The sequence below is a fragment of the Tetrao urogallus genome (assembly GCF_951394365.1).
Source record: "Tetrao urogallus genome assembly, chromosome: Z".
Lineage (NCBI taxonomy): Eukaryota > Metazoa > Chordata > Aves > Galliformes > Phasianidae > Tetrao > Tetrao urogallus.
Window position 1 is genome coordinate 52,448,587 of NC_136816.1, and position 19,571 is coordinate 52,468,157.

General features: G+C 40.3%; 1 protein-coding gene across 1 annotated transcript in view; it reads left to right on the top strand.

The window, feature by feature from the left end:
* Positions 1–9,731: 9,731 nt before the first annotated feature.
* SCAMP1 (secretory carrier membrane protein 1) overlaps positions 9,732–19,571 on the top strand; it is a gene marked incomplete at both ends in the record, with an annotated part of 38,308 nt that continues 28,468 nt past the window's right edge. The window contains one exon of the mRNA XM_079548386.1: positions 9,732–9,788. Coding sequence (XP_079404512.1) covers positions 9,732–9,788 — 57 coding nt within the window. The remainder of the gene's footprint in view (positions 9,789–19,571) is intronic.

Consider the following 19,571-nt stretch of genomic DNA (forward strand, 5'->3'; position numbering starts at 1 on the left):
TGCTACAAATACTGCAAGTTTAAGAAGAAATATTTTACAGTGTAATCATACTTTTCAATTAAAATCTGTGTTCCTGACTCAAAATTTTTCTTTTTGTGTTCTGCATCATGTCTGGGTTCCATGTGATTCAGGTTTTCACTGAACGTTCTTCTAATTCATGAGCATGAAAAAGTAAGGAAATTTCAGTGCTAGTAATAGTGTCTATCAGAAACTAGAATCTCCCTGGAGCCCAACAACACACTCACCTCACATTTCTGAAAAGTTCAAAACAGCAGAAATGCACACTCTCTGAATGCTAGGCTAGCTATATTTGGAAAACAGAAAAGTGATAAATATGGAACCCTTCAATTACCATTTTCACAAAGCCACATCTTATAGCTGATCTAGACTTTACAGTGCCACTATCAAATGTTTAAACATCCTGTGGAATGGCACATTTATTTGGTGTAATGGAAGAGTATTTGTATAGGAATGGACCTGCACACCCACTGATGATGGTGAGAAACTTACTTATTTGCTTTGCTAATTATTTCCGTGGAGAGAACTAGAAGAAAGAGGAGAATCACATACTCACTGAATAAAAGTGCTGAAGACGAATTTCTTAAGATACGTAGTACTTCGCACATTGAAATAGCTATTTGGACAAAAATGGAAGTACATCTCAATTCCCAAAATAAACCATCACAGAACTACTCCATGTGTGAAACTGCTTATGAACAAGATCTTCTTTAATGTAAAGTACGCCCGGGCCATCTTCCTCATCACTGGGAAAGGCTATTACTTCTGTGAACTCATGTTTATGTAAAGAGTCTCATTTACACTATCAAATTAATGTTCAACATGCCACTATACTTCTTCCTCAGAGTTGATGTGCCAGGAATTCAGCACTTGTCTGCTTTTTTTTTTTTTTTTTGGAAGAATATTTCCTCACAGACATTTGACAAGCCCCAAATGAGTTTTCTGCTTACATATTTAGGTCTTAATTTCATTTTTTTTTCCCCAACAGCATTTTCTGGCTAATGGCTATCAGATCTCTTCTATTTTACAGTGAAAATAAGAAAAAAAAAACAGGGTCTTTAGAGAAGAATCAAACAAACAGAACAAAACAGAAGGACATTCTTGTCTAATTTTGCAACTTTATTCAAGGCTGCTTTTATATCTAGGGCAAAAACAGTTATGTTTTTTTAAATGAGGGACTTGGGCATGTGACCATAACAAGTAATCTCTTATCCATGATTTCAAGATTTCTTTGCATATGATAATATATTTACTTTTAATTTGACACTAGGAAATACAAATATTACAAAATACAAGACTTTTGTCTTTAAGCCATGTCACAGGGTTATCCTCTGCACACCAGGTCCTCCGGGGATGCCGCCCCTCCCCTCCCATCAGGATACTCAAAGCAATAAAGGGCAGTCAATGGAACCAGAACTCGTTAACTCCCACCGGTCCACAGGGTGTTCTGATGTGGAATACTGACAACAACAACAACAACAAAAAATCACAAAACCACAACAAGCCATTAACACTTATACATGTATAAATATAGACACAGACAGGTAATCCTACCACAATACTCACTGTGTTCACTCATGCTGCCCTAGGTTATGTTTTAACCTCTCAGTATTATAACATCTAAAGCAGGCTTTTATAAAAACTGATGTATTTCATTAGCAAGTGTTATGATTTCTTTGTTAACTATACTACCAACTGAAAACAAAGAGATGTTCCTAAAAAATTAACTTTTCAGCCAATAATGCAATTTTATATCCCTTTCATTAAATGCTTCAGACACAGAAAGTTTTTAAAAGACATAGATTTTTTGTACGTTCACAGCATGGCTTTGGTTTTTCGTTGATTCATCTAAATTTAGGTAACTGTTTGCATTTTAAAGGTTATAATTACAACATTTTTCCTATACAACAGAACGAGGTCACAATGAAGTGACAGATCTGGTTGCCCTGTTGTATTTCCTCCTGGCAGCTAGAAGCAGTGCTGCTCTTTTTTTTCCCCCCCAAAACGAATCTGTAAAATGAACCAGTAGAAAATGGAATAGATGTTGGAATTGTTTCCCCAGAGATCTGTAGTGTTCTAAAGAAAAGATTATTTTCTTCTCGAGACCCTCCACTGAGAAAGCAATTTCTCAGTTATTAGAAATGAGAAAGCAATTACTGCATTTTTAAGAGAAAATATCCTTTCTTTCTAATTGAAGTTAAATCTGAAGAAATGCAAGTACAACAAACATTTATGCTTCTTCTTTTTCAGAGGAAGATTAATCTGCATGCTGAAATCTGTCACTCCCATTTCCATAATTTGGCCCTTCTGAAAATGAGCCTCTCAAAATAACAAGTGGGTTTTTTGTTTGTTTGTTTGTTTTTTAGTTCTGCCAAGATGTTTTTCCTTTTAAGGGTATGATTAATGACCTGCTATGAATGTGAAAAGGCAAATTCAAAGGAAAGATTTATTTGTTAAAAAGTACTGTTTTTAAATGAGTCCTTGTGCAATAGTTACCTCATCTCATACTGTCTTACCACTGTGTCTGTGAGTAGCCATTGGAAGCTTCTAAAGCTCTTTTCTGTATCAGTGCCTTCTGCTTGCTCTTTCCCATTCTCCTTCCTGCATACCATTTCTGTTTCAATGCACAACTAAGAAGCAAAAGATTTTTTAAAAGCCAACTCTTAAAATGATGCGTTTTTGTAAATCCTGAATCCTACATGCTACACTAAGAAAACATACTCTTTAGTCTGAAAAGGAGAGAACAACTCCGTATTGCATGTGCTGTCAAGGAAAAACTAGCATTTAATTTTTTATTGTTGTATTAGGTTTATAAAAGGAGGGTTGATGGATTTCTGAAAGTTGTTGTTATTATGGATTATTTTTAAAAGCATTGCTATGTAAAAGAGTATATACCTATCTACATGCCTACGACATGATAAACATAGGCTACAGTTCCTTTTTTTCATTATTGCTCTAGATAAATTCTCAGACATTAACTTCAATGTGAACCTGAAAACCATTACAAAAAGATATCTGGTCATCTGACTTACAGTTTGCTGTCATCCCTGCTTTGAACTTTCTAAAAATCATTCATTTTTCTTCTGTACACACAAATCTGACATCAACCCAGAAGAATCACACTTACCTAAATTAAACCAAAATCTTTCCTATTTTCTTTCAGTGCTATGTCTTTGTTATTTAATGTTTACATCATACAGATTTAAATCCTTCTGTCAGTTTCACTTCATGTATGCTACTGCAGTCTTCAGAGCATCTCTACCACAACATATCTCCCAGTAGCACAGTAATCAGCAAGGTTACTCTCACCATTTTATCCTGGATTTTATCTTGGAATTCTGGTTTTTTGCACATTTGAAACTCAGCTTCAGACTGCAGGAGACTGCCTTAAATTTTCCTCATTGTCTAAATTTGTGGTGCCTTGTTTGCATTTATGTCACATTACCCTGGAGTATAGGCTTGCATCAGTTCAGGCACAAGGGCACTTTTCCAACTACACTGCTCACTTATCAAGAGCCAACCGTAGAGGTTGGATGGCAAGAAGTTGCATGTGCAGCAGTTCACTACTCGATACCACTTCCCAACAGGGCTGTGTATGGATTGGTTTCTGTAGAAGAGCTTATCTTGTGCTTATGCTATCAAACTTTTCCTATGCTGCCAGCCAGAAACATGTGCCCTTAAAGCACTGCTCCACTGCCAGGACAACATTCAGTACTGCAAAAGCAATACCTCATTTTTGCTTCAGCCTGAGTGGTCACTGCAGCAAGAGACGCATGGATACTTGCCTGATGACAGCTATATACATCCTGATGCAGCTGCATTGAGATTCTCTATGCCAGAAATAAGCTTTCTTCTTCACTGATGGTCACATACAGTGAGATGGAATGTCAGCAGGCTAAACTCCCCAAGCCTATTCACAACATACACGTAGTTTTGAGCTTTGTGTGAAAATTTGCAGTGACTTGCACCTGTACATAAGGAGAGTCAAACTGAGGAATGTCCTGCATGGTATTTTTATGCAAATCTCCATATATTTGTTGCTCTTCAAAGCTGCATATAGTTGAACTGAAACCAAAACTTATCATTCCCCACATCTCTTTTTTTCCCCTATTTCTTGCTAAACAGAATTTTTGACATTTGAGGACATTTGAGTTTTGAATTACTCACTCCTTGACAATGTATACAGATCACTTTCTAGGTTGTTTTCCAAATCCCAGAACCACAATTCAATTGCTTTCTAATTGCAGTGTAATTGCTTAATAATTGCAACTTAATAATTGCTCAATGAAGAAAACACAAGGAGTGATTAGAAAGAAATAGAAAACATAATTAAAACGCAGGCAACTATTTATATTCAACAATTTCTGTACATTTTTAAATTAGAAGGGATGACAAACATGCTGAAAAGCTATTAGCATTAATTATTTGTCTGGAAGAGGTCATAGCACAAGTCCTGCTGCTATTTAGACAATGTCCTCTGAAATCTACTGCTTTAACTCCTAATGAGAACAGTCTTACCCTGGGGAAGCGTAAGCAGTGGGCTGCAGTAGACAGCCACCAGTAGTATCATACAGCAGAGGGTAACACAGCAGCAGTAAGACGCAGGTGAGGCTTAGGTCTGCTCCACTGCTGATCCAGCTCTGCTCTCACCTGCCTTGGCTTTCTTACTCCTCACGCACTGGTGCCGGTACAGAAGAGTGCAGCACAGACTGCCAGCAACACTTGGCTTCACTCCACAGCTGCCTAGAACATTACCAGACAGCACGCGTTTGATTTGCCATATCTTCACTCATGACTGTAGTTTACTATTCATTGCTCCCACACACTGGCACCTAGTTTTTCAGCCATCCTCTTAAAGGCACCATTTGCTCCAGTGTGTGTCTTCAGCAACAGGCGCCACAGCTCTTCACATCGCTATTGAATTGCTCTTACTTTACCCTCTGCTAGAGAGATAAGCATATTTTTCCAGAAGGAGTAACCCTGCTTCCATGATACACCCTGCTGTCTTGGCCAGTGCTAGTGACTGCTGCACTCTGCAAGCATGCTCATGGCATACAGTCACCCCAGGGCCCACACTCACGTCTTCCATGTTGCCTGTGGAAAGCAGGCACAGAGGTTCCATCTGGGAACCTCACGTATACTTTGTGCTGGGGATAGTCGTGCTCTGCTTGCAAATTCCTAAAATACAGGCATAGAAGAAGTAAGGGCTCTGCTCCTTGGATGAGGATCAGCAATTTGCTCCATGGGAAAAGAAAATAGAAAAAAATGTTTGCTGCTGACAACAAGCCTTTGTACAGTTCCCAAACAGACACAGACGAATTGGACTATGGGGAACAGGAAGAACAGCACAGACTGATGGCTCCACTGGGGACATATTTCACACACATGTTGAAGAACATGACATTGAGCAGTGTCGTTCCAGATCAGCAGGAAGGATTCACTGAATAAGCCAAGAATGACCCAATCTTGTTATTTTACAGCATGTCCTTGATGCACCCAGACAAAAGTAAAATCAGCCCCTCCAAGTAACTATTCTTCAGACTATTTTTTTCTTTTAAGTGAAGAAAGTTGTTTTTGGGGAATACTGCAGCTCATGACCTTCAACTGTTATTCTGAAGTACTCGTGTGTCATACTTCTCTTTTCTCTTTCTGAAATTAAAATCCTTTCAACATTCTGTAAGAAAATCACTGTGATATACAATCTAGAAAAAGTGAAACTTGTGCATCTGTATGGGAACTGCTGAGTCACGGCCTGAACCTCTGATTGATCATCTGAGGCAAGCCATGAGTCAGCCAGAGGAGCACAGCTGAAGGCAATTCACCTGTGCTGCCGGAAGGGGTGGAGCCTGGCTCCACCCCTCCTAGACCTGTTTAAGAGCTGGCTACCAGTGGGGAAGGATCTCTTCTGGAGATCGCCTCTTCTGGTGTTTTGTGGTGAGCCCAGCATAAGGGTAAGCCTTCCATTTATTCTCTCTTGTTATCATAGTCCACTTTGCCTAACTCTCTTGTTTATTTTGTGATTGTAATATCTTGATATCCATTGATTATACAGCATCCCAGCAATTTTAAATTCTTTCAAGAGCTGTTAGCAAGTAACTCTCTAGTTGAAGTTTTACCTAACAAACTCGGTGTCTTCTGCCAAAACTTTCAGCAGGAAGTTAAAAGTGGGATCTGCGTATGTTCTAATCTCAAGCTGTACCTTGCAGTGAGACTGCCATGGAGTCCTCTTGCTTGTTTCTATATGAGTTCCTAGCAGTTGATCTTCCGTGCCAGTCATTTTGCCTACACTCCACATAAGAACCTCCACAGAGTGCTTGTGTGGTGTGATAACATTCCTTATCCCTGCTTTTTTTCTAACAATTAAGCTTGCCTATGGTGCTGTACAAACTTCCCTTTTCTATGAAGAGAAACATTCCTCTTCAGAGTGGTTATTGAGGCACACTTGTTACAGTTTGGCTTTACATTTCCAAGATCCATCCTCTGTAAACATGTGATCTACTTCATCTGGAGAGAGATACATAATGACAGATTACTTGATTGCCTATTCAGCATGCAGGCATCACAGATTGCAAAAAAAAAAAAAAATTCAAAACAAATCTGACCTCAGCATTTCTCCTCACCATCTGAGGTTGACATACAGTGAATCCCCCACAAGTGCTAGAAAACTGAGAAAACCAAGAGCTGAAGGAATACTCTCAGGTCAGATCTTTACCAAAATGTCTTAAACATGGGTATACAAGTACAATATTCACATAAACAGTTCAAGTTTATTGCTTGGTGAAGTCTGAACTATTTTTTTCTGAGAAAAACAGCCAAATCAGAATATGATAGTTCTGTTTGCTAAAAGGAAATCATGTTAGAGTTACTGAAAACTATTGAATGAAACCAATTGCATGAGATTGGGGAATTTTTAGACATGAGAGATTTTTAATCAGAACCATCCATTCCCTACTTTACTTATTTTTTAATGAATTTACATATGTGTAATCAATGAATATACAGATGTTATAATTAAGAAATATACAAGAAAGCTAAGCTAAGCAAGTTATCATGGTAAAGAAGAATGGATGGAAAGAAGAATGGATAGAAAGCTCACACTTGTTCTGGACTCACTGAGAAGACTCCAAGAGGAGCAATTTCCAAAAGAGATCCTTCCCCAGTAGTAGTCAGCTCTTAAATGAGGTCTAGGAGAGGTGGAGCCAGGCTTCACCCCTTTCAATAGTGCAGGAGAACTGTCTTCACCTGTGCTCCCAGGGTTGACTCATTGCTTGTCTCAGGTGGTCAATCAGAGGTTCAGGCTGTGATTCAGCACTTTCCATACAACAGATCAGTACATTCAAAATCAGACTAATGCATCCACGAATTATACTTGTATCAGAATTAAAAAATGTTTATTGCAAGTAAGTAATTCTTACCTAAAACACACGCACTCACAAATTCTATGCTTGGAAAACAAGATGTAAAGTGATCTTGCAGAACAGGGACATCCTTGGCTAATCGTGTATGTTTTCTAATTCGGAAAGTCCTATGGAAGGCAAAGAAAATAATTGAGAAAATTTATTACATAACCCTCTGCATAATATGATAACCATTTATATTGCCCATGTTGTGTATGTGGAGTATTAACTAAGTCATTAGTTGGAAGCAGATATTCATTCACATTTTCTATTAGCTAGCAGTTAGTCAGTATCTTCCAGTCAACACTTCAAGCAGCAAGCAATGATGCGCTATCAAAGTTCTATCATTTGACAGATTAGAATAATTAATATCCTTTCAAGAGATAGCTTAACACAGCTTCATTGTTGCCTTGAAAGCCAGATGGAATGACAGATTATTCCCCCTTAAATGTGCACAAACAAATTATTATTAGGAAAACATTGCTATGTCCATAATTTGAGGCATCAGTAGCCATATCAGAAAAGATGCTCTTTTCAGAAAAACATTCACCGATTCATGCAAATAACAAACAATGCATTCATACACATTCAGATGAAAAAAGAACAAATACACTGTTTTCAGTGCATGAAGTTTTTGAATAATCAGCGTGTATCCTTGAGCTATGATATATTGAGCCGTGGGACAATATTGGAAAACATCATGATTTAGTTTGCTGTCACAGTAAGTGAGCTATATGGATGACTGTGACTAATACTGTAGTGCAATTTTGTTCACTGTACAACAGCTGCCTTTGTGTTTTTTGAAGCATGAACTATTTTACACTTCATAGCAATAAAAAAGTTGAAAGTGCTTTATTCCTCAGAAGCTATGCTTTCATGATTTGTGCCATTTGCATATCATCATATATCTGACAGTCCTTCACAAATAATTGAGAAACTTCTGCATAAATTACAGGAAGCCTTGTGGTAATTATTGCTTTCTTTACCGATGCATGCAAAGTCAATCCTCCTGTACACACAGGACTTTTCTTGACTCGCTGTTGAACAACACCATTGCAGCGAATGCCATTTCAGGATGGGAGTAACAACAAAAGTAGAGCCATTAAAATATGTAGGTCAATCTAAAAACAATGCCTCCTGTTGATTTACAGGGGAAATACAACAGATACAAAGAGCACAACAGCACTATGTGAGAGAGCACATTCTCAGCTAGAAAACTTTTTTTCAACACAGTCACGACCATAAGGAATGTGTTTTTGCCAGTGCTGAACAAGAGCCTGTGTGCTGTGCTGGCAGAAATCTGCAGCAGCAAAGGTGACCCGCTGTCAATACCACCACTGCTGAAACACACCAACCACTGCTTCACTGCACTCATATTCACTGTTTTGTCTCCATAAATGTTCAGCAAATGTTGATGAATGTCAGTGGGTGCCATGTTTTCCTCACGGAAGAATTCAGTGACATAGCTTTGTTTCATACACACTTCTGTGTCAGTTGCCAGAGTGCCCCTCCACTGCATCTGTCACACGGCAACAACACAGAGTGGGATGCTGGTGGGAAAGTTCAGCCTCTACTGCTGTTGCACCATGTGTGCCTCTGATGTTGTGGCCCTGCCCTTGTATGTACAGGTATAAGGATCTGCCCTTCTATGTACAGGTATAAGGATCGTGTTCAGCTGGCATGACAGTGGTGGTTGGACTATCTGATCTTAGTGTCTTCCCCAACCTTTATGACTTTGTGACTCTATGTGTTAATGTTCTGAGTCAGCCTTCAACAAACCCCAAATAACAATACCCAAAGTTTGCCTGTGGTTGTTATATGGAGAAAAAAATAACAATTAACACTGAGAAAGCCAATTTTACTCTGCAACAGCTCCTTTCAGACAGACTTCAGGCCTCAGTTTCAACCCTCTCTTTTTGCATTTTAACGAAAACTTAAATAATTTCTTTAGAAAACATAGAGAAAAATTCAGGATTTGTGCCGGTGGACACATCAGAAGAGCTTCTCGGGGGTGCCTCGGCCGGCCTCCAACCTCCTCGCGCCGCGCATGGGCTCTCACAGCCGCGCTACCTCCACGCCGCTCCGGGCCGGCCGCTTCCCCCGCTAACAGCGCCGCCCGCCCGGCGACGCCATTTCCGGGGCGGCCATTTTGGGAGGCCGGCGCTCGGCGGCTGGTAGGTGCGGAGGGGGCGGGCTCGGGCCACAGCAGCAGCTGGTGTCAGGGCGGGGGGCATCTCGTGAGCCGGCGAGTGTGGGGCGCCGCAGGGCGAGAGCCGCCGCCACCACCGCCGCCACCCGGAGATCGCAGCCCCCGCCATGTCGGACTTCGACAGCAACCCCTTCGCCGACCCGGACCTCAACAACCCCTTCAAGGTGAGGCGGGCGGGCGGGGAGGGCGGTGTGCTCGGGGCATCCCGCTGCAGGAACCGGCCCCGGAGGCTTCTGCTGGCTCGAGTCGCTTTCGTGGGGCTGGGCGGCTCGGGGTGTTGTCAGGGAAAGCAGCCGTTCTGGAAGCGCTGGGAACGGGCGTAGCGCTCTCAGGAGTTCAGGTTTCTCTGTTTCGTCGTCCATACTGCAGCTGGAATAATAGGAATTGTTTTTTCCAGTTCTCACCTCCCTCTTAATTTTGTTTTTCACGTAATGTCTGCAGATGTGTGTGTGCGTGTGATACTCTACAGTATTTTTCTTTCTGATCGGCTGACCCACATAATGCTGTGGATTTATCTCGTTTTCCCTCATCGGGCTTACCTGCTTTGCTGCATTTTTTTGAAGCGCGCAGGGTGCTGAGGGAGAGGCTGGGTTCTGCCCTGCTTTCTAAAATGCTGTGTTACAATGTGTGCTGAGCTTTCGGTTCTTGCTCTCCTGACCTGGCACGCTGCTGGGAATTGTTTCTTTACCCTCTGTTCTGTCCGCGGTGGTCAGGGTGAGCTGACCTCTCCAATGCTTTCCCACCTCATCAGCTCTTTATTGTTTGAGTCTGGTTGGTCTCATTTTTTTTTTTTTTCTTTTCTCTTTTTCCAGCTGCTTAAAAAATCTCACCAAACTTCTTCTATGCCTCATTTTTATCTCGTGGGCACTTTATAATACACAGTACTGCATGTCAGTGTGACATGGCTGAAATAATTAAGCCTTTTAGAAACTGATCTGTCACACTACAACTGTACTCCTGCACAAGGAGTTGCTGAAAGCATAGATTTTTGTCTGGTTCATTCATTGGAGTCTGTCATCTTAGTTTAGTTTTTATTCTCATAAGATTTAGTATATTTTGTTATTTGGGCTCACCACTATGTTTTTACTTCGCTTTGTGCACCGTTGCAGGGATGTTTCTAGGGGAACAGAAGTCCAGGCACATGGGTTGCTGCCAGCAGTAGTTTGGACTGGCACCAATGGCTATGAGCTCTGTTCTTTACTTCCTGGCACCAGGAGACAAAAAGGTGTCATTGTTCTAGAACATGTCTTCAGCAACAAAAGTAGCTGATTCTTTTCCTGTGCAAAAGCAAATATAGCAAATTTATTGTGTATGGATACCCAAAGCAGAAACAGCTTCCTTTGCATCATTTACTGGCCCTGTGACTTCATAGAATCACAGAAAGGTTTGGGTTTGAAGGCACCTTTAAGGTCACCTAGTTCTAACCCTCCTGCTATAGGCAGGGACACCTCCCTCTAGATCAGTTTGCTCAAGGCCCCATCCTGGCCTTGAGCACCTCCAGGAAGGGGGCATCCACAGCATCACAACAGGATAACCTGTTCCAGTGTTTCACCACTTTCACAACGAAGAATTTCTTCCTAATATCTAGTCTAAATCTACCCTCTTCCAGTTTAAAGCCATTTCCCTCACTCTGTTACTGCATACCCTTATAAATACTACCTCCCCAGTTTTCCTGTAGGCCTCCTGAGGTACTGGAAGGCCACTGTAAGGTCTCCCCAGAGCCTTGCCTTCTCCAGGCTGAAGAGGACTTGTCCTGTGCAGTGTTACTGAGTCCTAAGCTGGGAACCTACCTCGACCGTACTTAGTTTGAAGACGTTGCTTAAAGTGATGTTTTTTTCTAGTTTCTCTTCATTGTAGCTGTTAGGCAAGACCTGCACTGTATCACAATAAAAATACTCCAGAACAACCCTGTAATTTGAACCTCCTCGTTGAACAGAGTTCTGGATTTCTCTCTCTTGCAGAAGTTGTTTTAGGAAAGCTTCATGCTTTTTCTTTCTTGGAGGGCTTTTTTTCCCTGCTTCTTCTGGTTTCTGCTATTTTCTTTCTCATTCAACTGCAGACAGAAAATAATGCTGCTTACCTATAGTTACATACGTACTTACTTGAAGGGGTAGAAGGCCTCCTCAATATGCCAAACCTTGATTGTCATCTCGTTGGCATGACAACTTTGAAGTACATGTGTCAGAATTTCAGGTTACTCTACGTGTTTTATAATATGGGCTATGTCTTTTATTATATTTTATGCACAGAACCAGAATTTCCAGATAGGCCTTGATGACCTAGATTGTGTTGTCTGAGCATTGTATTCAAATTTATTCATACTATTTGTCTACGAGATTACTTAAGTTCCCTTAAGTTGGCAGGCACTTTCTATGTCTGTGTAAAATCACAAAGTAGTGTGACAGAGAAAGGAGGAAGGGGCATCACATGAAGAGTCGTTGCCAGGTTTGATCAAAGCTCCTGCTTTCTTTGAAGTATTTAGGTTTTGCTAATTGTGATCTGCTAGTTTCCTGCGACTGCTCTCATGCCTTTTAATGAAAAGATTTCAGTGGAGATTCTTCATTGATACTGAATGGGAAAATGGGAAGACAGAAACGTCTAGTTTGCTCATGGTTAGCATGGGTAGTTACTGCTTTCTGAAACCTAAAATTATGTTTCTCTTTTGGCGTCTAACTAACTGGAACTAAATGGATTTAGTCTAAAAATAGAATTTCTCGTATCAAGTATTTGCTTGCTTGAATTGATCATGGCACATTGATACATATATGTGAACACCTAAGATTTCTTTTTGAAAAAGGGTAACACATTAAAAAACAAAAGTCCTCAAACCGAATCCAAAGGATGTTATGTTTTTGATATCAGAGTATTTCTGTACAAGTAGTTTTTCCCTTGATGTATACCAACCAAAATAGGAGATCTTTCATTTAGAAATATAAGGAGTGATGAAACAAAAATACAAATAGCATTCTGGCATTAGAAAGCTTGTGATCACATTAGAATTGTGCAGAAGAAAATGCTCTTATGTACCATGCAAGTGAAGGTGTGATCATCTCTCTATAATTTGATGTAGCAGCACTGTAAATACATACACAGTGTGACTTGAAGCATCATAAAAATGAGCTAATAATGAAAGCTGTTCTATTTCCTTCTCTGTGAAGTACTTCTGTCTTGAGTGCATGAACTCCGGTTTGGTAACATTCTCACTGACAAATGGTGGAATCCCACCTAACCCACACAGCATGAGCAAAGTGGGTCCAGTGATAGTTCTTGTGTTCAGTCTGGAGTCAAGGCCCTGCTGAGACCAAGGTAGGAAGTCAAGTTTAGGTCAGGATCAGGTCCCCTGAAAGTAATGGGTCATCTGATTGGGTCACTTCCCCTGCTGTGCTGAGAGCTCTGAGCAGATGCAGGTATTTGATACTAAATTAAGGTAAGACTGAAAAGTAAGATGTATTTGTGTTTAAATATAAATGGTAGCCTCCTGCTAAAAACAACTAAGTGATACGTATGGAGACTGAACAGAATACTGCTTGTCTTGTTCAGTTATGGTCTGGAAGCCTGCAAGCGTGGAAACCTTCAAAATTATGTAGTTTTGGAAGCAGTTTCTTTGGGTTAGGTATCTGCATTGGAACTGTGAGGTCACAGCCTGAACCAGTGATTGAACACCTTGTGAGGGGTGTAGTCAGCCCTGGGAGCACAGGTGCAAGCAATTCACCTGTGTGAATGGAAGGGTGGAGCCTGGCTCCCTAACTTCATTTAAGGGCTGGCAGCTACAAGAGAAGCATCTCTACTTGGAAATCCTCTCCTTTGGAGTATTTGATGAGCCAGGATCCCTGGAAAGGATTAAGCAACTCTTTATTTACTGGCTTGTTTACTATTCTTAGGTAATTTAAAGCAGGTATATCTGCTTTTTGCCTTTCTCTACATTATCCAAACAATGGTTAACCTCCTCAAAAAACAATGGTTACTGCTCCTCAAAGTCTTCTGCAGTTCTGTCATGACTACCCTTCTTATACAGATGTCTGAGATTCTCTAAGACATCTAAAAATGGCATTAGATGCCTGAGTTGCTCCCACTGAGGTCACAGGATTAGTTTAGTCACTGAAGCTAAGTATACATTAGAGCTTAACTTCACAACAGAGCTAGTTCCAGTGATAATTTGGATATTGCAGTTAATCTGACTCATGTGAGAACAAATTAATCTTCTGTCTTGTTTGGAAGGAAGGATGAGCTGAAGATCTGATGCTGAAGCACCAGAGAATTGATGATTGGTGGCTTGTATTGCAGCAGAACTTATCTGTACAGCTTGCACAGCTTGCACCTCACTGCTGCTGTCTAAGTGAAGCTACAGTGAAAGAAACTTGCATTCCTTGAAGAAAAGGAAAACTTAATTGCTTGTGAAGGATCAGGACCCTAATTACATGAAGTTTTGTATGTCTATATGCCTAACTTTGTTTTAATTCTTCTTAGGTATTTAGAAAATGCACCCAATTAATTTGTATTTCTTTAAATTATTAAGGGACGTAAACTGCAAATGCTTTTCTGATTTACTTATCTGATGTCCCTTCATATTTTCAAAGACTACAAGTTCCTTCAGTCTTACATAATTTAATGCTGAAAATAATGTTCAAAGTGCCCTTTATAAGGCCTACATAGTAAGTAGTTTTCAAGAGTGCACTTCCTCAGTGGTGTTTCTGCACCATGAATGAGAACTACTGTGTCTTGTTTGATACTCAGTAGTGATTATAGCTGCATTTTTCCAAATTTTCAGCGTTTGAAAGTATTAGATTTGTATTAGTTTTGCATTATGTAGAGTGACTATAGTATTACAAAGAGGAGTACACTGTACCTTTCATAGCTAAGGAAGGAGTGTTTTTTAGAACAGCTAAGAGATGTGATGGTTGTATTGGGCTTGCGTGGGAATGTTTTGGTATCAGGAAAGCTGTAGGGATGACCTCTGTGCACTGCCCCTCTCAGCATTGCCCTGTGTCAGGTCAGAGCCAGCTCCAACAGGGACCTGCTGCTGCCAGATCTGAGCCATACATCATGCTGGGTGTGCTCTGGGAGTGCACGGTTAAACAGCAGCTGAGAGAGCAGGGTGAGGAAACAGGAGAGAATCAGCTCTACAGCTGCCACAGTCAGTGCAGGAAGTGCTCCAGGCGTGGAGCAGTGACACTCTGCAGCCCAGGTAAGGCCTATGGAAGAGCAGGCCTTTCCCCTGCAGCCCACGGGCACCACGAGGGTTAGATCAGCCTGTGCAGCCATGGAGGAGCACATGCTGCAGCAGTGGATGTTGCCCTGGAGGAGGCACAGCATGTGTAGGGCCCTCACAGGAGCAGACCCTGGCCAGTGCTGCAGCCTGTGGGAAGCAGCCTGCCTTGGGGCAGGGACTGAGAGAGCGGCCATGAAGAAGCAGCAGAGATGAAGCATTATGGGCTGACAACTCTCTTGTTCCTCTTCTCCTGGTGGAGGATGAGGTAGAATAGGATAAATGGGAGGAAGGTGATTTTGTTTGTTTTTAGCTTCTCAACAATACGCAATAAATTACTATCATGGGCAAAACAGAACAGCGTAGGGAGAATGATCTAATTTGAGTGGTCTCTCCATTTCAGCCTTTCAACTTTTTTTTTTTCCTCTATATTTTCTCCGTTTATTCCTTTGAAAAGCGTAGTGAGTGAGCAGTGTGGTGGAGTTCAGCTGTCCATCGTTTTGAAACCATAATGCTTGCTTAGTACTCTCTTGCAAGATGGGCTGATATGGTCTTGGGAACCAGCGATATTCTGTCTGGTTTCAGAGATGGAGAATTTGGTTTACTTAGTAGCTCAGAACCCTTCAGAGCTGTGCTTCTGTCAGATAACGTCCTACAATGTGCACCACTTGAGAGCCAAGTGAGAGAAAACCAGCTGAATACTTCTGCAGTATTTTGTTTAATAGTGTTCTGGTAGTTCTGGAGTGAAAATCTTTGAATGTCATTTGGAGAAGGAGGGGTAGAGAGAGGCACAGGTTAGAAGAGAAATAGCTGATCAGATGTGGAGATGACAAAAATTTTGAATGGACTGTTCTGGCAGTTATGTGTACTTTCAGTAGGTGCAAAACAAAGGCTATTTCTGCACTTTTCCTTAATTCTTCCTGGTGTTACATGTGGACCTTTCAGGGCAGTTCTTCCTGACAGTAAGTTGTATTTAATCGTAGATAATGTCTTGCAACAACAACAATATATTTTAAGGACTCCTTTATACTCTTGAACATAAACAGTTCCTACCATTAAGATACTATTAAGACAGTAAAATGTACAAGTCTTGATTTACCACTTGTGAAATTCCTATAACTATAATCTGCCTTGGGTTTATAATGACGAAGGGAGAAATAAAGCATGAAGAGCTTTTATTTTTCACTACGTCAAAACATGAATAACTTCTTGACACTTGTGCAACTTGTTATGGCATGAACAGGGAGAAAGTCTCTGTGGAGTTAAGCTGTTTGATTTATGCAAAGTTTTTACTGAACAAGTACAGATTGAAATTTCAGAGGCTTGATCACCAGAATTTGGACAGTATTATGGGACTAAGAAACACATATATATAATTTTCCGAAGGTTGGTTCCTTGTTTAAGAGCTCAGAATCAGCTGTTAATGTAGGAGAAGAAAAACATTGATATCCATTGCTAGCTAAATACACTTTTCTTCCTATTGTCAAAAAGTAAGCTCTGTCAATTCACTCTCCAAGAGTGTTCTTTGGAAGCAAAGTATATCATATAGAGATTGTCAGCTGAAAGAGTAGTGGCTTTGATTGCTCTAGAGAACTTATTCCTTCATGAGGAATGGGGTACGTAGTTCTCTTTTTGATCAAGAAGTCATAAAACCCTCAGGCCAGTGAAGATAGTTACAGGCTTTTTTTTTTTTTTTGTTGCATTTTTTGCCTAGTTTTCAGAGCTGATCATGTCACCTTAGGAAGTACTTAGCAGAGAGCAGGTGTTGAACAAAACTCAGGAAGCATTCTTGGCAGAATGTATGTAGTTAGTATTATGTATGTTTATAATGGGCATAGCAAATAATCTGTGATAAACAGTTTAGAGTTTGTATTGAAATAAGTTGATCCTTTTCATGCATTGGAGCTTGGACTACAAAGTAATCCGGGGGCACAGTCACAAGAGGGAAGACCTAATGGAGATTGAAAGTTCATATTGAATTACACCCATTACAATTGATCAGTAGTAAATTTAGTCTAAAATGGGGAAGGGTTCTAATTTTTTTGGACTGAAATGCTGAAGCTTTCAGTGGGATTGGTAAGTCTAAGAAATCCTAGTTGGCTAAGGTTGATTCAGTAAGACTTACTGATCTTATGATTTCACCAGAGTGGATTCACCAATCTGGATGTCTGTCCAGGGTCAGGTTTTTTGAAGGCAATGTCTTTGCTGAGCATGTTAAGCAGTTAGAAGGATAACATTGGGGCTGAATTTCTTTTGCTTTCTTGGAACCTTCTTCCAAATACGAAGGCAAAAGGGAAAATGCATAGCTGGGTGAAAGTAAATATGGATGAATGCTGAAAAAGTTGCCTCAGTAAAAGGTGGATGGTGTCTGTTACTATTAAAGCAGCGAGGAGGAAGTAATTTCTGAAGATCCTGAAGTAAAGGGCAAAGACTATATGATGGTACAAGAAAGGTGAAGCCACCTTATATCAATCCTACCATTAGAAGTTTTTCTGATGAGAAGTGTTATCTCTACATGGATTGAAACCAATTTTGTCATTAACAGATCATCCTGGAGAAAAGAAGGCTGCGGAGTGACCTCATTGCAGCCTTTCAATATCTAAAGGGAGCCTACAGAGGGGAGGGGAATCAACTCTTTGAAAGGGTTGGTAACTGCAGGATGAGGGGAAATGGTTTGAATTGAGGGAGGGGAGATTTTAGGTTGGATGTCAGGGGAAGTTCTGTACTGTGAGAGTGGTGAGGTGCTGGAACAGCTGCCCAGAGAGGTTGTGGATGCCCCATCTCTGGAGGTGTTCAAGGCCACATTGGATGGGGCTATGGGCAACCTGGTCTAGTAATAAATGGGAAGGTTGGTGGCCCTGCATGTGGTAGGGGGTTGGAGATTCATGGATCCTTAAGGTCCCTTCCAACCCTGCATATTCAGCGATTCTGTGATCCTTTTCCCTTGAACCTTGAAACCCTGAAAATAAAAATCTCTAGAGTTGCATGTAGCTGCTGATTATTCCTTAGTTGTATTCAAGTAGCTATGTTACTGATGAATTGTTTTCTTGCCCTGACTTCATCCATGAAAATTAATTAATCCTTTTTAAAAGTCCACTTCTGCTTTCCTAGTCCATTGCTTTATCCTTGGTTTCTTTTTTCTCCAAAGGTTAACCAGGTGTACTTCCGGCAGTTTATTCAGATATCTTTTTGATTTTTTCCTATGAATCCTGTGTATATTGAGAAAATTAAAAAAGCTGTCACTTCTAAATGCAGCATTCTAGTGTTGCCTGTTCTACCAAACAGCATGGTGGTTATATTACTTTGATGTGCTGCACTCCAGGTAATGTGATCCAAGTCGTGACAGAAATTTAGTTGTCTTATTTACTCCCACTTGTCAACTAGTGTTAAAGATTTACCTTCCTGCCCTGTTTTAGAGGCAGTTATCTTTTCCTAATAAAAGTGTTTTATGCACTTATGCCTATTTCAGGTTTTTGTAATTCTCTGTATGTTACACAATTTTAATTTGAAGTTATTGTTTTGAGTTGCTGATGCGTTGTGAAATCTTCATAATCTCTATCCAAATCGGTGTTTAGAGTGTGTTTTTTTTGCTCTGTTTCTTGACCTCTCCAATGAGATGTTGTTTTTACTTACTTGACAGTCCTTGGAATCAAAGCATACTGAACTAAATTAATCATGACATCTGGTGTACTTAGCATCACTGTCTCTTATGTTCCATTAAGAGGGGAAAAAAAGCTACTGAAATATACCTTCTCAAATGTATTGTTAGCTTCTATTTTATTTTTTAAACAATTTGAAGTACACGTTACAGGATGGAGAATTCCTAGTTCTCTACTCAGATGGCTGCCTTACAAGAAATTGAAGTCTTGAATAGCGAAATAAATTTAGGTGGTAACATTTTTCAGAACATTTTCACATTGCGCATTATCCAAGCGTCTTAGTCACAGTGAAAAAATGCGGGAGCCCTTTCCAGTGAACAATAACACAGAGAATCATTACATCTGATATCTAGTTTGAGTCTTTAATTAGTTAATCTGTGGTGGGCTATCAGGGCATCTTAATCATGGTGGAACAATGCTGGAGCCGTTCCCAGTGAACAGTAATACAGAGAATCATTACATCTAGTATCTAGTTTGAGTCTTTTAATTTGTTCATCTGTGATGTATTAATGAAAATTATAGCAGATGACTAGTTTTTGTCTCCTAGACAACAGAGGTCTCTATTCTCTTCAATTTGATTTTTAAAAAGCTGTAAAAACTTGTATGGAATAGATTGTTCTACTCCATTTCAGCCACATGCTCTCTTACGGAGCATGGGGGTGGCTCAGGCAACCTTTCTTCTCTTTCTTTTTCCCCTTAATTTGTGGATAGGTGGTTTTGTGCACCCTCTTTTAATAAGCCCTTTGTGCTAACTGGGCATGTGAGTGTAATTTGTTAAGCTAGTACAGGAGGCATTTTTAGCAGTTCTGCAAGTGCTCTTGCAAATGTGAACTAAAGATGTATTGTGGTTTTTCTGATTTCCCATTCTTAATGTAAGTATTGGGGTGCTTCTTACCCCTGACTCCTGGTGACACAAATAAAGTAATTCTAATCTTTTCGGGTTGATACTGTGGGAGAGAGGTTACAAAAAATAAGTGAAAGTTAAGATGGAAAAGGTTAATTAGATTGTTCTGGTTTCTTAAAATTCCAGTATTCCAAGCTAATTCAGATGTTGAAAATATCATCTGAAGTGTTTGTATGTG